This window comes from Balaenoptera borealis (genome assembly GCF_965194805.1).
Source record: "Balaenoptera borealis genome assembly, chromosome: 16".
NCBI lineage: Eukaryota > Metazoa > Chordata > Mammalia > Artiodactyla > Balaenopteridae > Balaenoptera > Balaenoptera borealis.
The window spans coordinates 57,556,536-57,582,484 of NC_138872.1; the positions used below are offsets into that span (position 1 = coordinate 57,556,536).

Below are 25,949 nucleotides of genomic sequence, written 5' to 3' on the forward strand. Positions count from 1 at the left end.
CCACTTCTGGGGAAACCAAAGCCTGTGCAGCAGAAAGCACCCTCTCCCCCACAGACTTCAGTCTGCCACAGTGTAGACAGAGGGGCTCCCTGAGGAGGAGATACAGAGGAAGCAGCCCCTGAAATTATCCCTTTAAAAGCACAGTTCTTGGGACACCTCGGCAGAGAGGAAACCTAAATAAATCAGAGATGAGACCGAAAACAGAAAAACTAAACAAAGCACTGAGACTAACCCCCTAAATCAGGACGATGGGTAAATCTTAACTCTCACATCCCACTCTAGATTACCTATCGTTGATCTTGATATTTTGGTCCGTCTGAGGGTCATACATAAATCGCATCAGTTGTAGGTGTAACACTGGTGGCAATGTTAGGAATTTCACACCTTTCTCTGCTTCCTGAACATTGAAAAAGAAGCACAGGTTTAGTTTACCTCTACTTATTTCTCGAAGCAACAAATGCAACAGCGTTTCACAGCAAGGGTGGAACACGTTGGGAACTTCTGGTGGGGAGACGGGCACAGGGTGTCTTTAAATGTTCTGTGTGTGTGATTTCCTCTTAGTTTGCATTATACTCTATCTTGATGTCCAGCGACAGGGGAACAGTTAAGTAAATTACGGCTCAGTCACTTGCTGCCCTATTAACACAGTCATTAAACACTACGAAAATTCTGGAGAAACACGGGAAAATCAAATGGAAAAGCAGAGGATTATGATTATGTGAATGAGATGTGCCTATGGACACCGGAACAGAATAAGACGAGCACGGTCTGGGTTGGGAGAACTGCCCGTGACCGCCGTCCTTCCCCGCAAGCACGGTCAGTGCTGACTGGTCACTCCTGCTTCTGAAAACCACTCCGACTCGGTATCAGCAAGGCCCTCTGACCACCGTCCCAGCCTCTGCCCAGGTGTCACCAGCCTCTGGGCCAAAGGACAGCCCCCAACAAGGCCTCTGGAGGAGGGGCCCAGCCTCACTCCTCTCTCCACCTCAGCCAGCTCATTCCTCACTCAAATGAGCCTTTGCCAAAGCCAGTCACCGCCAGGCCATCGGCGGCCCTCAGCACAGCTGTATTTCCTGTCTGGCCCTTCCTTCGGAGCTGTAAACCTTATTTCCAACACTGGCTAGAAAACACCCACCTGGAGGAACTGGTGTCCTCTGTGGCCATGTTCTCTGTTGTACATTAGCATGGTTAAGGGAACTGGGTAGTTCTGGGAAGAAAAACAAAAACCCAGGAACCTACTGCCACACAAAGGAATGGCACGGCTTTAGTACAACTTATAGAGGAATCCTGTTTCTCAGCCACTGTCCATTGAGAGTCTGACTCTAAAATACCTATTGTTCACCCAGAGCCAAAAATATCCAGTGTGGATAAGGGCAATTCTTGTGAGTTGACTCAAGTGTTTCCTAAGCAAATCCAGTGGCATGTTTGCCAAGTAACTTACTGATCTACAAATCAGTGGCCTGACCAAGCAGGAGGACAGCAGGTCTGTGACCCACGGCAAAATGGGCTCACCAGCACCGTGAATTATAAATGTGCGAGCTTGGTAAACCCAGGATGGTCCGAAAAAAATCATAAATCAGTTGAGCCAGTGAGTCAAGGTTATGAGGCTGCAACACAGACCTGGAGGGCTGGGCCCGTGAGGATGCTGCTGACCCCCCAAGCAGCCTGACCAGGCCACAGTCCGCGCCCCTCTATCTGACCGTGCACTGCCGCTTGTCTACAACGCTCACTGTTCTGCCAGAGTTCCTGCGGGGCCATGTGGAAAACAAGCAGGGACACCGAGTGTGGAACAAATAACGGAAAATGCACTCCTCGCTCTGGAAGTCAGGCTCCTCAGAAAACTAACTGACACTCCACTGGGGCGGCGGGGGAGCAAACCACCACCACCAGCCAAAACCAGAGTCCCAGTGACTAAGCAGTTCTATCTGTGACTAGGAGAGACTGAGGGAAGCTCTGGCACAGACACCGGTGAAGTAAGGGGCAGAGTCATGGATGGAACTGGCGGGGGGGCAGGGGGCACACGTGTCGGGTGATGGTTCTGCCTCTGGTAGCCAGGAGGCACAACACCTTCCCCACCCCTGCCTGTCTACACCAGCGACACGATCAGAGCTCTCTAACACAACATCCAGACAGAAATAAAATCCTTTTGCGTTCTAAACACCAGCGGCATGTGAAAAGATACAAGTGAATGCTTAGTTCACAGTTAAGCAAAGGATGTGAAAACAAAGTGGAAAGATACAGCAGGACACTAGCACACAATCTCCAAGTTACCTGCAAGCCATGCTCCCCGGCATCGTATTTATTGTCACCGTCTAGTTGTTCTACTGCCACGTAATCCACAAATGATTCAAATACTTTCAAGAGAGAAAGAGAAAAAAGTCAGCCGAAGTTATCACTAAAGCTTTGATTATAACATAGTCAATCAATCAATTCAGGCACGCCAGGGAGGAACGTAAATAACTGTAGCTGTGAGCACAGGTCTACAACTTCACTGATCCAGCAAAAGGTGTGAACTCTTAAGGCCACTGAGGGTGTTACATGATAACATGGAGTCAATGTTTTAATAATCTTCAGTAATGTTAAAGTACAAATTTTAACCCAAACACTTAAAGTCGGTGCAGAAAGAGAGCAGGCATGTGGGAGGCTGGGGTAGGGGAAGAGGGGGAGTTTGGAAGGGGACACGAGCTTCTGCTGTGAGAGGGAGTAAGAGCGGAGGCTCCTGTGCACAGCACGGGGACACGGCTGATAACGCTGCCACGTCTAAATCAAGTTCATTGACTAGAAGGCAGTCATCCTGTCACAATACCTGAGCGTACCAAATAACCACGATGAACACTTTAAACACCTTACAATCCTGTCACTTAAACGACGATAAAGCTGAAAAGGAAGAAGGAAGAGTCCATCCAAGGATGATAGCCAATGGACCGGGAGGTAGAGTCTAGAAAGAGGTCTACACAGATGCGAAGGGCTCACTGCTGACAAAGGGGCAGCAGAGCACCTTTGGTGCACTCTGACCATAAGCAGAAAGAAACTATTCTGGGTGGACTGTAAATAAACAGAAAAGAGAAAACAGTAACAGATAAGAGAATTATCTTATGACTCCAGCACAGGTGTTGTTAGACACAAGAAGCAAAGACTGATAACCTGGATTTCACTACAGTTACGACATTCTGTTAATCAAATGGGCGCACTGCAAGAGTGCAAAGGCAAGCCCCATGCCGGCGGAGAGCCCGAAACCCAGGCGAGCGGTAGCGAGCACAGCCGGTGAAGAACTCGCACGCCGAGGCCGTGAGGGAGTAACAGGAAGCGCGCTCCCTCCCTTGCGCGGGGCTCCAATACAAGGCCAACAACCGTGTTCACACGCGGGACAACAGGCAGGGCAGGACGTGGCCGCTGAGAGCCCGCCAACGTCCCAGCTCACTGCCTGGACCTTTCAGGCTGCCGCGCAGGGCAGAGAAACCCCAGCGGGCCCCAGAGTCCCCCTGAGACAGGGCGGGGCTTTCAGCGGCCCGAGGCAGCGGCCCCGCGCAGGACAGAGGGCCCCGGGGAGAGCCGCGCGCGAGAGCCCCGGCGACGTGCAGAGGCTCCTCCTGGTCTCGAAGGAATCAGCTATCTCCAAATAACGAAATGTGCCCCGAAACAAAGGTTAAGAATATCCAATACCCAACAGGATAAAAATCACAACAGCTGGCATCCAATAAAAGATGACCAGACAGGCAAAGAAGCTGGAACTCACAGCCAGAGACGGAAAGTGAATCGATGGAAACAGATCCAGAAATCACGGAATTATTGGACCAGGACATCAAGTTACTACAAACTACATTCCATATGTTCAGGAAGACACCCAAATTGCCAATAAGCATTCAAAAAGGTGAAATCTCCCCAACTTCCAGGGCAATGCAAATTGAACTCAAGATAGCACCATTCTCCCACCAAAACGCCAGTCTGGCGACTGACGGCTCTGGAGTGGATGTGGAACAACTGCTCGCACCCTACTGGTGGAGCAGAAATGGATAAACTGCTGTATCTGCTAAGCTCGACATACACGCAGGCCCTACGAGCCAGCATTCCACTCACCGTAAATGCACCAGGGGTGGACACAAGACCGGCCAACAAGCCTCACGCCTACCAGCCTCACACTGAAAACAACCCAAACACCCATCAAGGAAAGAATGGTTTCCAAACACTTGTGTTATATTCCTAAAGTGGAATACTATAAAACAATGAAAATGACCCATTACTGCCGCTCAATATAAGGATGAAGTGCATGGAGGCAATGCTGAGGAAAAGAAAAGAGAGAACTAGACACATATCCTACACGATCCCATCTACGTAAATATCACAAAACACGCAAAAGTAACCTAGGAAAGAATGTTAGCAGGCCAAACAGTGGTTTCCTGTGAGGAGGGGGAGGCAGTGACCAGGAAGGGCCACCATCTTGCTTTGCAAATGTTCTGTTTCTTGACCCGGGTGGGGTCACCAGACTGTGTTCACTCAGTACCTTCATCATTTGGGCAATTTTCTCTACACTATATTTCAATAAAGACCACTGTGTCAATGAAGCATTATACCAAAACAAATTATGAAAAGGTGGTGGTGCCATTATGTACACAGAACTTACTATTTTTCTTTCCTTTTATACTTAGCTGGATATCATAATAATCTTCTCTTCTATCAGATCGGTAGTCTACTTCTTTACACTGGATATATGACTACAAATAAGGAAAATAAGATGGCTTAAGCATTAACCGTCAAAATATTAGCATGTTTAAAATATTTAAAAATCACTCTTTAAAACTGGTTATCACATACCACCATCTTGCCTCTGAATAACTTAGGTATGGTGCCTTCTACACACGTGCCTTTCATCTTATTTTCCACATTATCAAGCAACTGGAAGAGAAAGTTTTGGCTTTCAGAAAATGTTATGCTTAATTAACATACAGTAATTTGAAACGTGACTAGGAAATTTCAATGGTCAAAGAAATTCTAGACTATAAATATTATGACCTTTAGCATGCAATTATCAAAAACATACAAAAATCTTCTTCCTTGGTTGGATATTTACAAAAATATCTACATGCAACAGTTGAGATTAACCCTCTATACAGCCTTTGGAATGAATTAGTAATCTGTAGTGCCTTTAGAAGCATTTTTTATATTCATTTTACCTCTGTGGAAAAGCATGTAAATTGAGCACTAAACTTAACTCGTATTGGTCCACACCAAGAGATTAATGAGGTTGAGCCTGTCAACAGGATTGACTGGTTTGTCCATGGATATTTAATGAACTGGATTCAATCCAGCTAGTGCTGCAAAAAAGAAAACACACCTTGCCCAGCCAATCACCTTGAATAGCCATTTCATGTTGTGAGTGTGAGTGTGAGTGTGAGTGTGTGTGTGTGTGTATTTCTTTCATCACAACTGGAAGAGTGGGCGTCTGCTAGTGACTAGAGATGGTCTGGGAGAAGATCACCCACACAGGGGTCTGCCTCAACCACAAGTTCTGTGCCAAGGCGGGGTCTGGGTCTTGTACTACAGAGTAAGAACGGAAGTCACTATTCTAAAGTGAAGTGGGATCATCAGGACAGCTACTCAAGCCAATCTGTTGTTTCTTGGATTAATAACTGCTAATTATGCCAATTTAACAAATTAAAAGTACACTACCTATACTATTCAAATTTACATTTTTCCCTCACACTTCCCTATCAAATAATTTTTCAGTCTTTCTGGTTTTAAACTAGATACATGCTGTCTTTTCTTTCTGGCCTGGTTCTGGTCCTGAACAAAGATGGGCGTAACTGGAATTACAGTGACTGAAGTAGGTCTGAGGTTTTACTTGCTAACAACTTCTGACAGTGCTTCACAATATGAAATGTAAGTAGTAAACAATTACGGCTGAAAACTCACCACTCGACAGAGCTCTTGAACATCATGTTGCATGAAGCTATCTAACGTTTCCCACCTTAGAGAGATAAAATGAATTTATATTTAAACTTCCAGATTTCAAACAAGAGTAAATTGACAAGCAACTCAGACTAAAAAACCGAACCATGTAATTAGTCATTATTCTTAAATTTTTAAGAAGATTATAATTCAAAGACAAATTGAATTTTATCCAGACCCCAAAACGTTCACAACTTTATCTTGTTCTGAACATCTTACTGCAAGGGGAGGGGAGGTCGTGTTTGCAAGTAAATGTACAGAAACTTGGAGACCATATGTATCCTTTCCTTGACAGGTAAACCTAAGTGGTGAACTGCTTCTCAAGCAAAATTCTAAAAGCCTCCATTTCCAAAGAGGTCAAACAAAGGACACTGATAAAATGCCCTGACATAATCAAGTGCCTGAGCTCTGCTCTCAACCCTTCCCCGTCCACTAACTCAGCCCTCGAGCAGCAGAATGGACAGGTCTCCCAACACATACCCGAACGACTTGGTCAGCTTCTTTGTTCCTACGGGCTTATCACTGTGCTGTAATTCATAGAACACTCTTTGCAATGCTAAAGGGACGCTTTTGGATGAATCGTCGCCCTCTGTTGGCATCATGTACACAGCCTAAAAGAAATGATTCAGAAATAAAAATGGAATTTTATGTGAAAGTATCATTTCTAACAACACAATGATGAAGGCAGTTGGGTAGGGCTTTTAACTATCCCCCCCAAAGGGTCAAAAGGTCTTTTAAAAATCAAGACAGTGAAAAATGAATTTTAAAAATTACTTAAGGCTCACCATCCAATGAGAACCACTTCTATTTCATACTTCTTAGAGCAGAGCAACATTTTTTTAACTTAACATGACTTTGAACAAAAGAGTTGATGAAACTTCAATGCTACTGCAACTAACCACACTCAACTGTCCCCAAGACATCATCCTATCATGGTAATTAACGCTGCCTGGAAGAACGGTGCGAAAAGGACACGCCAGCAGACCAGCCGATGGTCCCCCCAAACCCGGGAGTGTCTGCTGCCTGCGCTGCCCCCCTGCTCGCACCACAGTCCTGAAGTGCGAGTAACTAGCCTCCGTTAGATTTTATATTTTGTACAAGTTTTAGCTATAGTAAGTGAAAAATTAAGATTCCTGACCAGGACTTTTTCAACTAATCAATTTTAATATAAAACTTTTCAAATGTTGCTGCTAATGACTTTCGTATTTTTAAAAAAAGCTTTATTATTTCTAGCCCAATAAAGTGAGGTTTGTCGGCTGTGGTAAACTTTTCATCACCTGAGTTAGCTTCACAAGTGTCCGAACACTGAGGACCAGAGCTATGTACAAGCGTAAAGCAGGGCCCTCCCTGGAGACGCGGCAAGAGACAAGTCTGGCGGCGGGGCTTTGCTTGCCCCTTAATACTTGAGAGAAAAGGGTGGGTGGAAGGTTGAGGGAGAGAAACACCATCCATTTACCTTTCGTAGTTGGTTTGTGAAAAATAAAGTCTGCAGCAGGCTGTTCATGTAACAAGTCGCTCCCTGATTCTTTAAACCGACATAGCCCGTGTGCTTCTTTGAATCCCACCTACAAGATCAGTTTGAGGTTGAGGGAAAACTGCACAGGACACCTCCTTGCTTCTGCAACGTGTGTGGGCGAGGGGACTGGGGGCCGGCACCTCGCTGCTCTGCACCACCACCTCCATCCCACCATCCTGACATGGGGTGACGACGTCCGAGCACCCGCCTCCAAGTGAGTAGCTCGTCGCCAAGCTGGCAGTTATCACACGGCTCCCTCCGGCGGTCACCAGTTTTGTCTGCTCAAGCACGTGGGCCAGTGCGAACTCAGCCCGGCACCGGAGAGGCAGCCTCCGCGCGGTCTGCTGACAGCAGCAGTGCCGTCATTTACCCAGAGCAGCACTCTCAGAGAGGAGTTCAAGTCTACTTCTATCAGACTGAGTGTCAGTGCGGCTCCCTCACACACACATCGGGTCACACGTGTAGTCAGCACAAGGTGGGACGGGAACAGCCGAAACCCCTCTTGTCTGTAGCGTCACGTACACGGGAAAGGACAGGCTTGCATACCGGCAGGTTCAGACCTCAACTCCAAGAGCCGTTTCCCTTTACTCTGTTATACAGGTGGTTGGTTAGGAGAGAGAACAGTCTGTACCTTCTCGCCCCCAAGAGTTAACAGGAAGCGGAAGAGCCCTCCCCAGCGCCACCCCCTCCCCCTCTGTGCACGGTGCAGATGTGTGACCGGTGTTAGACATTTACTGTGAGGTCAGGCCAGCAGGACGCTGATGCCGGGGGTAAGAGGTTTTTGTAAGACTGAACCAAGATACCTGTTTTGATTGGTAAGTCTGAAAAGCTCAATCTACTTTCTTAGTCAAAAGATGTATCATAAGCATAGGGGGCATGTTTTCTAAAGGAGGGGGAAAAAACCCACAAAAAGTTTAACTAGAAATACCATCTTTTTGCCCCCCACTCCTGGTACCTGAATACAATTCAAGGGTATGTTTTGAAAAGGCTACTCAAGAAAAGGCTGATTCCTCTGGTAGCAGCCCAATGAATATGAAAACTAATAAATCTTATTTGTTTTGAAATTTCCCAGGGCCACATGCAGGCCACCTTAGTCAGGACCTGGGCTGAATGACCGCCCTTCTGGGCTGTCGGCTGCCCATCCCACCCGTAGGGTCAGCCTGCGCACTCATGCCAGAGGAGGGCCACGTGGGAAGAGAAACAACAGGAACAGACAGGGGCGCCTACACTTGAGTCCTTCCCACCTAGACTGCACTTTGTTTCTTCGCTCCTTGGCCTTAAGAGTCCTGTTCGTCTACAACCTGATCCCAAGGCACCATCTCAGCCCTCTTCACACTCTCCTAGTGCCCCGCCCACCCCAAACTTCCCTGCCGGGTGTCCTTACTCACGCCCTTCTCCCCACCTTCAATTCCCCCAGTCCGGCCTCTTGCCCACAGACCGCCTGGACCCAGGGACGGAACCCTCGCCTCCCAGCGCCACCCCACACCACAAAATAACAAGCACATCTGCTGCTGCAGTTACTGCCATCAACTCCTCTGCCCGAGTGGTCTTGGAGGTTCTTTGAGGACAGAAAACCATGCCTGCCTTGTTCAACATAATTATATTCCTAGAGCCCAGCAGAGTGTCTGGCACATAGAAACTGCTCAATAAATCCGTCACACAAAGGCATGAACGTGAAGCTGGCACACATCCGTTGATCTGGTCTGTGTGCCAAGGGGTGAGCACACAGAGGGTGCTTATCTGCTATATATGCTCCTCTGCTCCTTTCACTAGAACTAACGACATCTCTTAATAGCATCCAATTAAAGGAAAACTTACGCAACTCCATGGGGGGCATCCGCCTGTACAAAGACTTCAAAAGTAACTTTGTCATCATCTATAAATCCTTTCTCAGGATCAGTCACTTCCTATAAAAAAAAATAAGAATATCCAACTTGCATAAGAACCTGCAAATGCTCACTTCTTTCCAAACAATTACCCTGTACTTAATAGATTAAAATACTACTTTTTCAAAACACCTAAATTGTGCTTCTAGTTTTGCAGTGCTTCGGCTTGTTTTAAACAATGTTCTCTGAGTGAAAACAGCAAAAGCTTGGATGCCTCCTGGAGGAATGGGAGGTGTTAGGGGCTCAGCGTCCACTCAGCAGGCAGGGTCTGGGGAGGCTGCCGAGAGCCCACACTAGAGCGCTGAGCAGGGCGTTCCTAAGTCCTACTGGCTTCCACCTCCGCAAAAGCAGCCCAAACGAGCTGACTTGAGAATTCACTGGTTACAGGAAACCACCCCGCACTATGCCTGCCTCAGTATTATTTCTTTTAAAGGAAACCTAGCCTATTCAGGAAAGCTACAAACTACCTTACAATGTTTGACCGAAACATTGAGATGAAGTCCTGTTGGCTGCTAAAAACTTGACGTAGGAAACTGGAGAAAACACATTTTCAGTTACCTATCCAACTTACAAAGCAAACATTTTGATTCTAAAATGAATAGATGGATGTGAAGAATGGAGAATTAGGGAACAAGGAACAACACTCAGATTATTCAGTCTAAGTACATTGTTACTTACACTCCAGGCCATGAAATTGGAAAATCCCCAATCGTTCTCTTTATGGAAGAACAAATGACTGATACGCCGGCTGAATGACTTCTCATCATCTCTGTAATTTATGATCTTCAGCACCGCTTGTGCATGACAGGACCAAGACCTGTTCAGGGAGGACAATCTAAGCCTCAGTCGACAGATTTACCTGACTTCTACACAATTTTTAAAACAGCACACAAAACCGCCCATATTTTTTCCTTCTATTTTTTTTAGACGGAATAAGGGGACACACATTATCTTTAAAGGAGAAAGAAGTGAAGAGGGTCTGGGGGTGCCCTTATGTGGTCTGGAGTGATTTAACTCAATGCTTTATGTCTTTTTGAATTTTTAAAATTTTATTTATTTATTTTTGGATGTGTTGGGTCTTCGCTGCTGCGCGCGGGCTTTCTCTAGTTGCGGGAGCGGGGGCCGCTCCTCGTTGCGGTGTGCGGGCTTCTCATTGTGGTGCCTTCTCTTGTTGCGGAGCACAGGCTCTAGGCGTGCGGGCTTCAGTAGTTGCGGTGCGCGGGCTCTAGAGCTCAGGCTCAGTAGTTGTGGCGCAAGGGCTTAGGTGCTCCGCGGCATGTGGGATCTTTCCGGGCCAGGGATCGAATCTGTGTCCCCTGCATTGGCAGGCAGATTCCTATCCACTGTGCCACCCGGGAAGCCCCTATGTCTTTTTAATTTCTAAAAGGGTTCAAGTTTTTTACTGGTATCTATAAAATACAAGTGTTTGAACTTTAAATACTGTGCTTAGATTTTACAAGAGATGATAGCTTTTTGGTCAGATAATAGTTCTCGTACCTAACACGGCTATTACTTGAATAGAAGAATGATGATAAAGCTACTTTTTAGGTGAACAGACCTAAAGCTGTAGGCTCTACTAATAAGTGTCACTCCTGCCCCCCTCAGGTGCTGTGAGGCTTCCAGGCCGGGCTGTATAGGGGGCTCTGAGCAAGGATGCCACCACCCGAGAGTGACTGCAGGTGCGGTTGTTTGGGGCAGACCCCAAAAGGGCCCCTGGATCAACGTGTAAAATGTTTAAAAACCAACTTAAAGTGGAGCTTTTATAAAGGAAGGTGTTGACTGAACTCATTCGACTGAGCTTTTTATAAAGGAATGTTTCGACTGCAGACTCATCAGAACAAGGGCAAGGGCAGTGCTGTTCCCGCGGGGATGCCGCTCGCTCGGGATGCCATCGCTGGATGTGGACTGCTGGATGTTTCCCAAACTACCATTCAGGTTCAAGTTGTCTGTCAGACTAAAACCAATCCAGCCTCAACGCTCATCAGAAATCAGATCATAATGTGAACTGAACACAAGAAGTAAAAATTTGGCCAAGGCCCTGACTGCCCCATAAAACTGGCTTCTTAAATACTCAAGTGAAGAGGAAAATGAAAGCTTTGGCAGAACAGCTGGAACCAGCGCCCTTTGGGGAACATCTTCATCAAGGGCACCAAGGGCCACAATTGGGGTGGCAGGGAGACGTGGTCAAGGAGGCAGCTTTCCTGTGGGTTCATGGATGTGGAATGAGAAAGGGTGACAAAGTGATCTGGGATCCATCCCTTCAAACAATCTCTCAACTGTGCTTCTGATAAACGTTGAACAGCGACACTCTGCTTTTTAATTTTAACTTTCTGAATAACCCATAGAAATTGGTTAACATACAGTGAGGATGTCTGCCTGAAGAATTTTCCTTAACTACAATTTCCCCCCCTGGCAGTTACTGGTAGAATAAGAAATACACCTGGTAATCCAGCAGTCAGCTAGTCCAGATAGGCCCTGATTCCATGTTCCACGGGCAGGTAGATTCTAACACACAAAGTTCAGTTTTTTATTTGCAAGAAAAATTTACACCTTTTCTAGTCTGGATATAATACCTACCAGTGAGTTTCAAAGAGGGAATTGTATTTAATATAACTTAAAATCAAATGACTATGTAAAGGTAGAAAGGGAATTCAAAGAGAAATCCAAAATTCAAAGAGGCCAATTTGGCTTCCAATAATGTACTAGAACTATTTGTGGATTTGTAATTGCATCATTTAAACTGTCTTACGTGGAATCAGATTCAGCATTGCACTGGAGAAAGAATCCTACGCTTTTTTGGTGTGGTCTGTCTGGATAAAAGCGTGGCATCACCATAATCTTCCATGGCAGATTTCGCACAAAACACGGAGGGCTAAGGACCGACTCACTCAGTCTGCTGAAGCGCTCGACAGTGAACTGAAAGGTTGCCTCGGAGCGCCAACTCGTGTCTGCAAGAAAACGCTTTGTCAATCACCAAGCCTGGCATTGTCAGACAACACTGAAAGCAGCACAAACCTGGGTTAACCATTCTATATTCAACTGCTAAAACCTAACCCTTCGGGGAAAGGATAGCATCATTTCCAATTTCGTAACCATCTAAAACTGTGAGATGACACATAGTTTGTGTAAATGAAATCCCAAACTCAGAGGGCTAGCAACACACACCTGCATTCCCCACCAGACGAGTTCAGCGTGATTAAGAATGTCTATTCTACTCTGTCTTAATTCCCAAGTAATCCGCAGTGAGTGGAGAGACTGGAGAAAAGGAGTAAAACTTCTCATGTCACATCTGTTCAAGGAGAGGACTTGAGGAGGAAAAGAAAAGGGCTTGAGACTTGGGCTGAGTGTGGAGAAGAAACATGAATTTGCAGGCAAACAAGAACTTCCGAGGAGTGGGCGACAGCCATTCCTGGGAAGTGCAGCACTGTTTAGAGATAAAAAGATTCCTAAGAAGTTAGCTAAAAATAAATGATAACTTCATTAGTTCACAATTTTGGTGAAGTATCAGGCTAGATTCTCTAAGGGGAATTATTTGAAAAAAAGAACGAAGAGACTGGCATTCTTTTTGACATGAACAGAATGAACTGTTAAATTTACTCAGCAAGACCAAAGGCCAATTTAAGAAATCAAGATTTCCTCCAATAAAATGCAAAAGCACTGATAAGAATTAAACTAAAAGTCACACTTGGAATTCCAGCTTTTTCTGTTGCTGACTATTCCTTTCAAGTGACCCAGGCTGTGGATTAGCTTTGACAAACCCAGCAGTGTCCATGCTTCTCCAGCTCTCCCCGTGAGGGGAGCAGCTGTCCCAAGGCCAACCTGTTACCGGCCAGCACTTTTATAAAACATAATAAAACTGCCGCAGGAAGGCCAAATTGCTAAACAAGTTTCTAAGTGCTTCCTCTCTCTGTGCCTATCTCGTGGCAGACTGGGGACAGTTCACAGGCCCAGGGGCCAAGGGCCACACTTGGTCTACAGAACAACAGGAAGGCCTTTTCTGGCTGAGAAGCAGGTGCTACTTTGACATCCCTGACCCCACGCGCAAAGTGGGGTTCGCAGGTCTGTGCCCTCAGCCCGTCTCTACACTTCACTCAGGTCACTGCGGTGCAGACTTCTCCGCACACAGAACTGCCTCCGCTGTGACTGAATTTGTTCTTAAGAAAACATGTCCATCAGTCCTCATGAGAGAGTAGTATTCTTTACCAAAGAAATAAAACCCAAAAGGATGTGTAACAGCGCTTTTATCTTCGTTTAAAGGCTCTCCGTCCCCACTTTTTTTTTTTTTTACTACCCGTAACCTGGCTCAGCTGTTAGCAGAGAGGCCCTCAAAGGAAGAGCAGCTGGACGGGGGCGTTTTGCATTCGAGCCTCCTCAAGGGGCAGGTACTACCCTCATCCCTTGCACAGATGAGAGTCCATGGAAAAGACAAGAAACTTGTTCCAGAGAATGAGGTCCAGAATGGCTGAGGAGAAGAGTGGGCCACTCCTCCACAGCCACACAAATCATATTTGAGCAGCACCTAAACCCCACAAGGTAGGCAAGGGCAGGTGTTACTTAATTCCCACTTTACAGATGAAGAAACCGAGGCTTGCTGAGGGTAAGTGGCTTATCTCATCCAAGGTGTCACGAAGTGAGCACAGGGGGTCTCAGCACCCAAGATCCGGACACTGAGCCCACTGACCCTGCCTCTGGTTTGTAAACGGCCATCCTAGCGTTCAGGTGACCAAACGCAGAGCCCAATAAAACTGGCCTGCTGTACAGTGATGGCAGGACACACTCCTGGGACCTAAGGACATCATGTCACAAGCCCCCCCCCCCACTCCTAACTCACCTACTTGACTGTCAGTTACCATTCGGGTCTTTGTAGGATTACAGTTTTATACAAACAAAAAAATGATACACATTATAAATGCCTTTTTGCTCTTCCTCAGGACACTTTGGTCAAATTCCTCAATTAATCTTAAATATTAAATAGGACCACACGACGGTGAGCTCAGCACAGCATGCATCCAGGAGCGGGCCAGCCCGTCAAGGCCAAGGCTCTGGGTCTCGAGCCTGGCGCCACCCTGGCCCCCATGTGCAGTTCACACTTGCTGAATCACACACTAGATGTGAGATTCTGCCTCATGTTCAAGGCACAGGATTATCTTCCAAAGTATGCTAATTAGGAAGTTTAACATGAGATTTCATGTCAATAAAAATGTCACCACCCCATAGCTCCAACCTCTTCATACTGTGTGGCGTTGGTGGTATAGAGGTGAGCATAGCTGCCTTCCAAACTCTTCATACTAAATGAATAACTGAAAACCTGTATTAAATACCAGGTCAAGACAGGAGGGTCTACAAAAGAGAAGGAGACATGAAACCCATCTCTGGCAGATAGGGCCGGCCTTGTTACCCTCCCCTAAGGGAGCTACATGAAAAAATGGGTGGAAGGTACTCGGGATTCCATGTACTATTTATGCAACTTCCTCTGTATCTATAATTGCTTCAAAACAAAACTTTTTTTTTTTTTTTTTTTTGGTAAAAGTAGTATACTTGGGATTATGAAGGATACCTTGTATCCTGCAGGGTTAGTGTTTCATCCAAACAGAGACTCAAACCTGCCTGAACACCACAGAGCACTGACTTACCTACTCCAGCATCTTATCGTAAATGACAGGATGGCAAGTTCGTGCTACCTGCTGCCCTCACGCATCTTGTCAGAAATCTCGATAACCCACCACTTTAGGTCTTTTAAAAAGAAAGGCGGGCCTGAGGTTTCCCCAAATGGCGCTCTTGCAGTAACTGTGTCAAACATCAATTATTCATTCTAATACAAGTCTTTGCAAATCCTAGTTAATTCCCAGAAATAAGGTTTTTTTCACGGGTACCAACAATCTAGATCTACAACAATCACTCTCTACCTCTACTAAACATTTTTCCAACCTGTGTTGTTAGCCACTCAACTGCTGTGTAAGAAACTCCCCCTACTAAGAAGGCCTCTCTGTACAAATCAGATTCTAACCCGGTGTTTCCCATACTGTGTGCCCTCCAAAGATGTTAAAAGGAGATTCAGCAAAAACAGATTCTAACGTTCAGAGGCTTGGGGAATCATTAACAAAAAAAGTCTTTTGGAGAAAGATGTTAGGAGGCTGACAGCTTAGACGTACTTTAAGAAACATGCTTAATTAAGCCAGCACTCCTCAAACTTCCTAGATTTCTGATCACTTTTCACAACGCACGTATCCTGCCATTAAGTGTTTCAAAATACCTATCACTGCTGGGAAAATGCTGCTGTAAACGAAGGCTTCTACTCCTACAAAGAGAACCATCTCCCTCCCGCCCCCCTTGCCAAAGATAGGATCTTTCTCTCTCCTGACCCTGGGCCTTTCGAAAGGCCAGGAACAAAGTGTTACTGAAGATCACTTCTACTTTCTCCTGTAACGTGCTTTTCCCATCTGGTAATTCGCAGTAGGAGCATTTCTACTTTTAGGTTCTATAGCACCATTATTTACTACTAATAATTTAGTAAAATTTGCCTCAAAAGGGATTTTATGTACATTATGATCTCCTTATTGATTCTCAAATGAGGCAATCTGGGGCCCCCAGGAGACTTCTGGCCATGTTTAGAGACATTTTCGGTTGTCACGACTGCACGGGGTGGTGGGTGGTGGTGGGGGTGACGGGTGACACTGCCATCCTACAGGGCACAGGACAGTCTCTTCCAACAAAGAAGGATCCACCAAAAAAGGCATCAGAGGCCAAGAGAACATGCCCTTTTATCCACATCTGTCTCCTCCCAAGCCCTCCCCGTAAAAACACCTGGGGAAAAACGAGAATGAAATTGCTCTGTGGAAACCAGAGTGGGAGGGCTCTGATTGGATTGGACCGCTCACTGCTCCAGGAGAGACTACAATCGATTCCTGACTCACGCCTGGTACATCAGACCTGGTTGTGCCTTCCCAACTGCACTCTCTGAACCTCTTTTGGCATCTCCGGGGTCTGAAATAAAACCAAGAGCCCAGCAACCAAGAGACCACACCCACACCGTTGCCCTCATCTGCGGTGGAAAGTGCACTCCACAGGTAACAAAGCAGCGGGTCAGACCACGCCTCTTTACCTTCCTCAGATATTGCCTCAGCCAGCTGCCAGGGGTAAACCGCACTGTGAGAGAACTCTCAACTACGGCTGCAGTTTCTCATGGAGGCTGAACTTTTGGCAGGAGGTCTGAACAGCAGTCCTTCTGGTGGTGCAGCCCGTGACTGATGGTTTCTTTCAACTGCCCCGTTACACCCCTGGGAAGGACACAACCCTCATGAGGATTGATGGACATGCTTTTGACAGAACATGGTTTCATATTACACTGCAAGATTCCAGGGGCTGCATAAAGTGATTACTGGCTGCTACCTTCTCATGATTTCAACCTGGCAAATGCACAGGTCCCACAGTCTGATAAACTATAGCGAAGAAATAGCCTCGAAAGAAAGGCTTTCCTAGGCACAAAATGTCCATGCATGTACAAATGCATACACTTTCCACAGAGAAGATAAAGACCAAAAGTCAGTCTGAGGGACGAAGCCCAAAGCTCGATTCTGGTTTCGCACCTAACCGGAGTGGGGAGGGATTATTAGCTACAAACAACTGATATACTTGCTACAATAAGAATGCAATGGAAAGCCACGTTCCAGTGTCTAGAAGTATCGTGCTGCAGACGAAAAGGAAAGGACAGTAAGATTTACTTGTGTTCTGAATACTAGGAGTGGCTGGAAAATTAATTGCAGGCCTGGGCAAATACCCATCTATTACAAACTCCTGTATTTCAACCTTCTCTCCTAGGCTGGGGAAAATCAACTTACCTTGAAATTTGTAGGCAATCTTGAAATTTGAAACCAAAACAGGCTCCTAAATTTTCCTCAGATACAACCTCCTGAAAACTAGCTACCCTTAAGAAACTCAGAAGTACTCAAGGAAGAAACGTCTGTTTCCGACACAGGTTTTTGCCCAATGCGCGTAAACAAAGCCCAGGTACTCACCGTCCTCCATGTCTTCCTCTGTGTTGTTGTGCCCATCACTCATGGCTACATTCCCGTTGATAACAGGGTTTTGAGTAATTCTTGGTGGGTCATCTGTATCTCCAGCTTTAAAGAAAACAAAGAAATTCCATGATTTTTCCCTTCATGGCTTGAATTAGATAAAAAAATATATATATACTTGTACTTTGACAATTTCCAGTCACTAGTAAGTTCCAATTGTGCCAAAATAATTGCACTTTAACCCAAAAGGTATTTACTAGTATGTTTACTAAATATAAACCTTTGTTTCTTTCAAAATGCTAAATGGGACTTGAAAACACATTATACCTCACAATAATCAGCTCCATTTGCAATGACGTTTATTTTGACATAGGTCCACGGTTTAAAAGAAGAATTTTAAAAAGCCTTTGGCGGGATTTAGGATTTAAATAGCCTCTACTGCCCATACTTCACATGTAAATCCTGTCCTTCCAGCATGTCAGAATAGCTCACTGCAACTAATGCTGTTCTGTTTGCCTGTACAGTCGGCTTTCCTTGGCAAATCAGACACTCCAATAAAAATTAAGTGTCTCAACTACAAACAGGAGATGTGGTTTTGTAAATAGCTGCATAGTTGTGTCCTTGGACTCCAATACTCAGAGCCTTTACACCGTTAGGATCAGCAGTCGGTCTGATTCAGCACCATGGAGAGCACCCTCCCCTTTCCCCTCTAGACAAGCTCCAAACTCCAACTGTCAGGTTACTTTTCTCAAATAATTCCTGAATATAAACCATCCGTTTTTCCTTCTTAAGCATCTCAAAACACACGTTAGAAATCCTTGGAAGCTAAGAAACAGGTATTACTACTCAAATTTAGACCACTGCCACTCCTGATACTTTTGTTTTATTAAGTATCAATAATATACACTTAATTAGCAATTGTGTTAAAAGCTGTCTATGAAAACATAAATTTTTAAACTGACCCCTCAACCATGACATCCTGACAGAAAAACTGGGGGAGGTAAGTAGGGAAAGGAGAAATCCCTTTCCCTGTTGCTTAACTAGCTTGAACTCTAAACTCTAAAACTTATATGCTTAAAAAGCAAAATGAAACATTGGGTGCTTTGACAGAATTTCCACATTTATCCTCCTAAATCAACCATTTCAGGGAATTCCCTGGCGATCCAGTGGTTAGGACTCTGCAATTTCACTGCCGAGGGACCAAGTTCAATCCTCGGTCAGAGAACTAAGATATCCTATCCTGCAGGCCTCGCAGTGTGGCACCCAAAAAAAAAAAAAAAGTATGTGTGTATATATATATATATATATATATATGTATGTGTGTGTATATATATATATATATATGTGCACATATATATTAACCACCTCAAACCATCATACAAAATATTTTATGAGGAAAAACCCTATGAAGGCCTTTGAAATAAACAGCACATTCCACCAATGGAATATTATGCAACAGTTTTTTTTAAGGTTCTCAGTGTACCTATATGAAATGTTCTGAGTTATATTAAGTTTTTAAAAATTAAGGTACCAAGCAATATATATCATCATATGCAACCCTTGCTATAAAAGAGAGAGACTATGTTGGAATAAGAGTGTGTAAATTCTTATTTCCCTTTATACCAATCAGCAAACACTGGGAGAACACAAACTAGCAAGAGGTTCTGTAGAAGCAGCAGTAGAGTGATTCTTCACTGCAGACACACACACACATCACATGAATGCACTATAAATCTTAAAGTAATTTGCTTGACGTATGCCTGGTACTTTTAATTTAGTTCCTCAGTTCAAATCCAGCCTACGGCAAGAGCTTTAAAACATGGTCTAGAATGCACGAATGCAAAAGTGACAAAGGTTTCTCTGCAGGTGGCTCCTAAACGCAAGGCAAGTAGGGTTCTGCAGCTGAACCAGCTCCTCCTGAGCAACGTCCCATCTTTTACACACCATGGGTACACATTCCCGCTGGGCTGACCAATTTTCCACCCTTCACAGGCCTGGAGACGGTGATCCAGGCTGGTGGCTGTGAAACTGCAAAAAGCTGCTGGTTGGGGGCTTCCCTGGTGGCACAGCGCTTAAGAATCTGCCTGCCAATGCAGGGGACACGGGTTCGAGCCCTGGTCCGGGAAGATCCCACATGCCACGGATCAACTAAGCCCGTGCGCCACAACTACTGAGTCTGCGCTCTAGAGCCCGTGAGCCACAACTACTGAGCCTGCGTTCCACAACTACTGAAGCCCACGTGCTTAGAGCCCGTGTTCCACAGCAAGAGAAGCCACCTCAATGAGAAGCCCACGCACCACAACGAAGAGTAGCCCCCGCTCGCCACTACTAGAGAAAGCAGCGCACATCAACGAAGACCCAACACAACCAATAAATAAATAAATAAATAATAAAATAAAAAATTAAAAAAAAAAAAAGCTCCTGGTTGGCCCAGCATGTACGTGAAGAACCTGTCCAGCAACAGGCCCTCCCAACCAACTGCCATGGGACCCTTGGAGAAAAGGTTGGCAACTCAAGTCTAGCTCCTAAGGGACTGGATATCCAGTTAAAAAAAAGCTTCTCATAAAAATGAGTTAGTTCAACAAGAGGATTAAAAATTTAATTAAGACACGGTAAGTCCCTGGACCAGAATTAAATGATGAAAGCGCCTGATACCACAGTCTGTATTAGGCTTCCAGAAATATCCTAAATGATAAGGCTGTCTTTATCATCAAGGAAGAAGTGCAAGATTGGCACGTACATATATTTATCACTCTATATAAAGTGATCCTGTTCCTGAATTTTATATCCTGCCTAGTTGGAATTTTCCCAATGTATTAACTCTCATTTGGCCAAATATGAACTACAACACTAATTTTTTTTGACACACAACAGTTGCAAATACCAATGACAATATGGTATGCCTCAAACACATAGACAAGAAGGTCTCTGATATACTTAAATGTCAAGGAGGGGAGGAAAGCAATTATCATTCTGAAATATATACATGACACCCAGAAATACAAAAGGAGATCATTTCCATTACTCATGATTGGTAAGCCTTTTGACAACAACCTTGTGATAAGTACCAGCGGCATATTTTAATATATATGTGGCACAAAATACCTTTTTTAAAGAGTGACTTTAGAAACACAAAAGGCTCCCTTGCTTAGTTACAAAGCCTGCATTTCCTCCTCTTTTACTGAGGATGCCCGTGCTTACATCCAGCTCTTCTCCCCACAGACTTCCGTTTGTGATGTCACAACCCAGAGCTACTGACCCCAAAGAACACTGGCCAATTGCTATGGAAATGATGTGGTGCTGATTTAGCACCTGAATCTCACTCCTGGATGAGGAAAATAGAAAATTCCAAATTGCTGGCCTTGACATTTTCTATCACTTCCCAAAGATTTCTCAAACCTCTCCCCAAAAGGCTGGGTAGAGGGAACCACACAACCCCATTAAACCCACCTCACGGTCTTCCAACTAAGAGTCTATACACTGCCACCAGGAGGTACCTGGGCCACGAAGATCCAGCCATGCCCCAGAGTCACTCTCCACTCAGCCCCCCAGATTTCTCCTCAAAAGTCCCAACTAGTGATACAACCCAGTGAGCAAAACCACGGCTCAGTTAAAATGGCAGAACACGTGGATTACCACAGAGGCCACGGGCCAACACTCGGTCCCTGAATTGGTCAAGCAGAGCCTAACCAGCACATCTTAAGCCCCAGTCCAGCAGTTCACCCTGACTTCCAAGTCAAAACCCCCAGACTTCTGCTTGGTCCTCCTCCTCTCCTCTCTCCTGGCATTGAATCCATTTTGAAGAACATTACAAAAAATAGGGGGTTATCAAGGTAAATTAGAACACTGATATCTTTCCGCAAGTCCAAATACACTGCAGAAGGACTGTTCAGAAATGGCATATTGGTTCTGAAAATCCACCAGCGGCGTACGGCCCCCACTCTGAGCTGAGTCACCTTCTGGTCCAAGCCCACGGTTCCCTGCCATGTCTGCATGGCTCTGCAGCAGAATCTTCTGGGGAGGGGGCGGGGTTCTCTCGGCCGCATCAGAGTGACTGCACAGAATCTCCAGGAGCTCTCCCTCAGAATTCTTTTTTTTTTTTAAAGCGCCCCACAAAATTAGGGCCAGAAGCATATTCAAACAACCTCATCAATTTACACAATCACCTTCAAAACAGAGAGTATCAGGGCGGGGGGGAAAGAAGTCTGGAGTTACTAGTTCCCTCAGGTGTTGATGTAAGTTGCTAGTGGGGGAAACCAGGTGAGGGGTCCATGGGAACACACTCTACTAACTTTCCTGTACATCTAAAATTAACCCAAAATTTCAAGTTTATTTTTAAAAAGAGAACATAAGAAACCCTCAAGCCTAAGAGGCAAGGAATACAGCTGATATTAAACTTATACAGGAAAATTTTCAGCATGAAGCATCCATACAAGCATGTCTGAAATTCTCACGTAATTAAAGGTAGAGAGAAAGGCAGCTTAGAGCTGAGATTCGAAAGAAAGTCTCCCACACAGACACTGGGTGGGTGCACAGAGCATAGCTCTTCAGGAGGGGCCGGCCTGGGAGGGAGGGCTTGTGTCCATGCTGGGGCAGAAGCAGCAGAGGAAACACGGGGCACGAGAGAAGGATCTAACGTCTGCTCCCAGGATTTCACAAATAAGTAACTCCCAAGTACTGGTCCCTGTTGTGTGCTGGGCGCTGTATGAACATTCTCAGGCAGTGATCATAGCCCGGGATCAGGCAGAGCGGGGTGTTTACAGATGGACCCAGGGTCCCGGCTGGACCGTGAGGGATGTTGCCCTGGGCCTGTAAGCTGTGGAGCGGCTACTCTCTTTGCTTTTCCTCCATGAGACAGGAGTGGCCCTTCCCTAAGGAGGACTGCTCACCCTGAGATAAAGTATGTTAGATGGAGCTCCTGAATGAAGCCAGAGGCACTAGTCAGGAAGAAATAAAGAAGGAAGTCCTGAGCAAAGAGGCACAATGCTGTGAAAAGTTCTTTAGCCACAAATACTTTAAAAATGCCTACTCTCACCATTTTGCAAAATTATAGTGCAATATCACAACTGGGAGAACGACAATATACTGACCCTCCTCCTATTCACTTGCATGCATTTCATGATGTGAGGTCTGTGTGTTCCCCACACTCAAGATACTGAGCAGCCCAGCACAAGGACCCTCAGGCAGCGCTTTTACGGCCACATCCACCTCCCTCTGTGCCCGCCCCAACCCCCTGGCGATGGGCAATCTTCTCCATATCCACAATCTGCCATTTCAAGACTGGACACAGGGTATGTAAGTGACCTTATGGAGCACCTTCGGACACTCAGCATAACTCCCTTGAGACTCACATGGACAATTCATTCCTTTATCCTGCTGAGAGGGTTCTGTGGCAAGGACATGCCACCCTCTGCTCGCTCAGATAGCGGCAACATCCGGGTTGTTTCCAGTTTGGAGGCATTACGAATAAAGCGGCTGTAAACATTTTTGTACAGGTCCTGAGCAAAGAGACAGGTATTTTTACTTCAGGATTTTACAGAATAAATGAAATGCTCAAAGAAGCAAGGCAAGGGGTGCAGCGATAAATAAAGGGAAACAATGACCTCCCTGCCTCTGATACAAGTAAAAGGCATGCCCAATGTTCATGTACATACACGTGCACAAGATACAAGCACTTTTACTATTCACAATACGTGCATCCCAATTCAAGATCCACATAGATATGCGTACATGGATTTGATTTTGAATAGCACCATACCATTATGTCATGATCTACTCACCCATTCCCCTACAGATGACTCTTCCCGGCCACCACCACCCCCTTTTTGGCCATCTGAGTGACACTACAAGCAAACAACCGTACAATGATTTTGTCCTGCGGCACGCCGTGTAACTGTATGGTCATCTGTCAGGGTCATCTTTCTCACACGCACTGAGCTCCCACAAGCAGTGCTCTTTCCCAGTGGCAAAGATCAACAACGCATCCAAAGCCACTACCAAGTGGCCCTGCACAGCCTCCTGCACCAAGTTCTCATGCTGCTCAGGAGAACTCTTCCAGCGCCATCACTTATTTTCAAGAATTCAGATATAATTGATTTCCCAATGTTCTGATCCTCAAAAAACCTGGCTCTAAACTCAAAGAAGCAAAGAGACATCTGATAACTTGAAGGTGAAAGACAGAAGATGTACCACTCCTACTAAGCCCAGCTGAGAAGCTGAGCTGATTAGAGGGAGGGGGAGGTGGGGGACTGGGAAGGCTTCCACAAAAGCAAGGACCCACAGGTGTCAGCTATCACACTCCCTAAGAAACCAGAACCTCCCGGGCGTTGGGAAACAACTCTGGACGCCCCCAGAAAACCTACAATTCTCTGGGAGAATTCGATGGCTCTGTGTCAACTCCAGTCCCCTTTGGGGGAATTCTCAGGCAAAGCCAGGCCTCGCACAGACTGGGGAACAGATCCAGATCCAGTCCTTGGGCAAAACCTGGAGGTAAGCAAGGATACAAAGGTATGGAGCAAAATCGCAGGTCTGAGCTGTCTCAGCTCTCGCCCAGGCTTACCAGTCCTGGCAGCCGCTGGGTGGAAAGGAGTAGGTGCTGACCAGGCAGCAGGGCCCATTCGCCAACAAGCTCACCCCCGCCCCCCAGTCAGACAAGGGCCACAGTGCCTGTGGGCCGTGAGGAAGCGCCCAAGTGCTTTCCAGCCCTCAATCCCTCTGTGAAACCTCTTAGAATGGAAAACTGCAACCATGCTTCAAACACGTCATTTTTAATCCACTACTGCATTATAAGGATTTCATCCCCCCCCCCCCACCCGGGCACACCCTATTTGCCTGCAATTACAGTAACAAGGGCGACGTCCTAATGACTGTTTTCCTAACATTGGTCTTCTCCACACACGACTAACTTGGGAGGTAGAGGCTGAGGCTGGGCGCCCTCTTCTCACAAGAGTCAGCCCCCTACTTGCCAAGTGTCTTGATGTATCAAGAGCAGGCTGCGCCCTGGGCTTCAGGAGGGAACAGATAAGCAGCCCTCACACAAGAGGGCTAACGCGACAGAGGGGAAAACAGAGCCAGCCATAGGCCTTGGACATCAGGGCCAGGGCCAGAGAGTGAAGGGAGCCGCTGGACAGAGATCCTGGAGAAGCACATTCCAGACGGTTCCAGAGTGACCAGGGACAAGGCAATGGGCAAGGGAGGAGGTGGGAGATGAGGCTCAGGTAGAGGGTGGGCAGGGCCTTGAAAATCTCCGAATGTTCACGTCAAGCATGTGTCCCACCAAATGAAGAGGAAACCACCGGTGGCCCTGAAAGCACTGTGACACTCAAAAACAGGTCGGTCGGAACTGAGATGGTCCCGGTGCTTGGACCCTGGCTGCCAGCCCCAGGCAGCCATCTGATCAAGCCTGTCCTAATCATCACAGGCAGCAGACCCCATCAGAAGCTCCTCTGCTGTCCTGTGGAGGATGTGGGTGAGGTGTGGTTTTGTGCTATCTTGCCCCTGCCAAGTTGGCAGGGCTGCCTCCAGTGACTCTCTGAATTCCTTCGGTCATATTAACAATGAAACCGTCCGTGGCTTAATCAATACCACAACTGTGTTCTGGTTTTATTTTGATTTTTATATGAATTGGCTCCATGCCTGCCCCATGAAGGGAGCTGAAAGCCCACTTGTGGGTGGTGGTCCTGCTCTGCTAAACCAGGACTTCCTGGGTCCTGCCTTGGGGAGAGTGTGAGGATTCAAAGCAGACTCTGTACTGAAACCCGACAGTTAGCTCTATACTCTTAAATAATCCTGATTTAAATTAGTTATATGAAAATAAAGCCCCAAGGAAGGTCACGTATAAATCTGTGTTCCTTAAATAAAACTATTTGTTTGGGGTCTTCAGTTTGGCTTCATTATGTAAAAATCATCTGTTTTTAGAGGATCATGCTAACTGCCATCATGTCTGTCCCACAAACCATGACTGATGCCTGAGTGAACAGTGGCCGGGCACGGAGAGGGGTGTACACCGTGCACGACTGAGCAGCTTATAATTATGTCCGTGCTGCTTGCTTACACATCTGGGCTTATCTGCTACACTGGGTAGGGCAGTCCACTTGTGGAAAGGAAAAACAAGTCCCAGCAAGCCCAGCAGAGACAGAGCTGCACAGAAGCTACAGGCTGAAGGCAGAGAGTATCAGCAACCCACAGGAGCCAAAAGGGTCGATATGCAGAACACACAGAGACCGTAAAATCAAGAAGAGACAACGCAACTACAACAAGGAGAAATTCTTAAGAAATACAAATAACGAATCTGCTCAACTTTCCTAATTAACACAATACCACTTTTTATCTACCAGATTAACAGTGAAAAATATTGGAAATGCCCATAAGTATTGAGGGTCTCACATCACAAAATGGGTGGTGTCAAATGGCTAAAGTCTAAATTTATAGTCAAATTATTCTCCCTAAAGGCAGTATTTATTAAAACCAAAGTCAAATATTCTTTCACTCAAAATGCCATCTCTAGATATCCATTCCAAGGAAACTAGCATACATGCCCAAAGATATATACAAGCATATTTCTTACACTGAAGCACCATTTTTTAC

General features: G+C 45.9%; 1 protein-coding gene across 1 annotated transcript in view; it reads right to left on the bottom strand.

Moving 5' to 3' along the window:
• The window catches only part of USP7 (ubiquitin specific peptidase 7), a 55,789-nt gene that overhangs the window by 12,641 nt on the left and 17,199 nt on the right, over window positions 1-25,949 (bottom strand). Inside the window, exons 2-12 of the mRNA XM_082361649.1 lie at window positions 17,364-17,468; window positions 12,098-12,296; window positions 10,027-10,165; window positions 9,281-9,369; window positions 7,403-7,511; window positions 6,427-6,557; window positions 5,911-5,965; window positions 4,813-4,893; window positions 4,622-4,712; window positions 2,272-2,354; window positions 288-397 (exon numbers count right to left, since the gene is read on the bottom strand). Coding sequence (XP_082217775.1) covers window positions 288-397; window positions 2,272-2,354; window positions 4,622-4,712; window positions 4,813-4,893; window positions 5,911-5,965; window positions 6,427-6,557; window positions 7,403-7,511; window positions 9,281-9,369; window positions 10,027-10,165; window positions 12,098-12,296; window positions 17,364-17,468 — 1,192 coding nt within the window. The remainder of the gene's footprint in view (window positions 1-287; window positions 398-2,271; window positions 2,355-4,621; window positions 4,713-4,812; window positions 4,894-5,910; window positions 5,966-6,426; window positions 6,558-7,402; window positions 7,512-9,280; window positions 9,370-10,026; window positions 10,166-12,097; window positions 12,297-17,363; window positions 17,469-25,949) is intronic.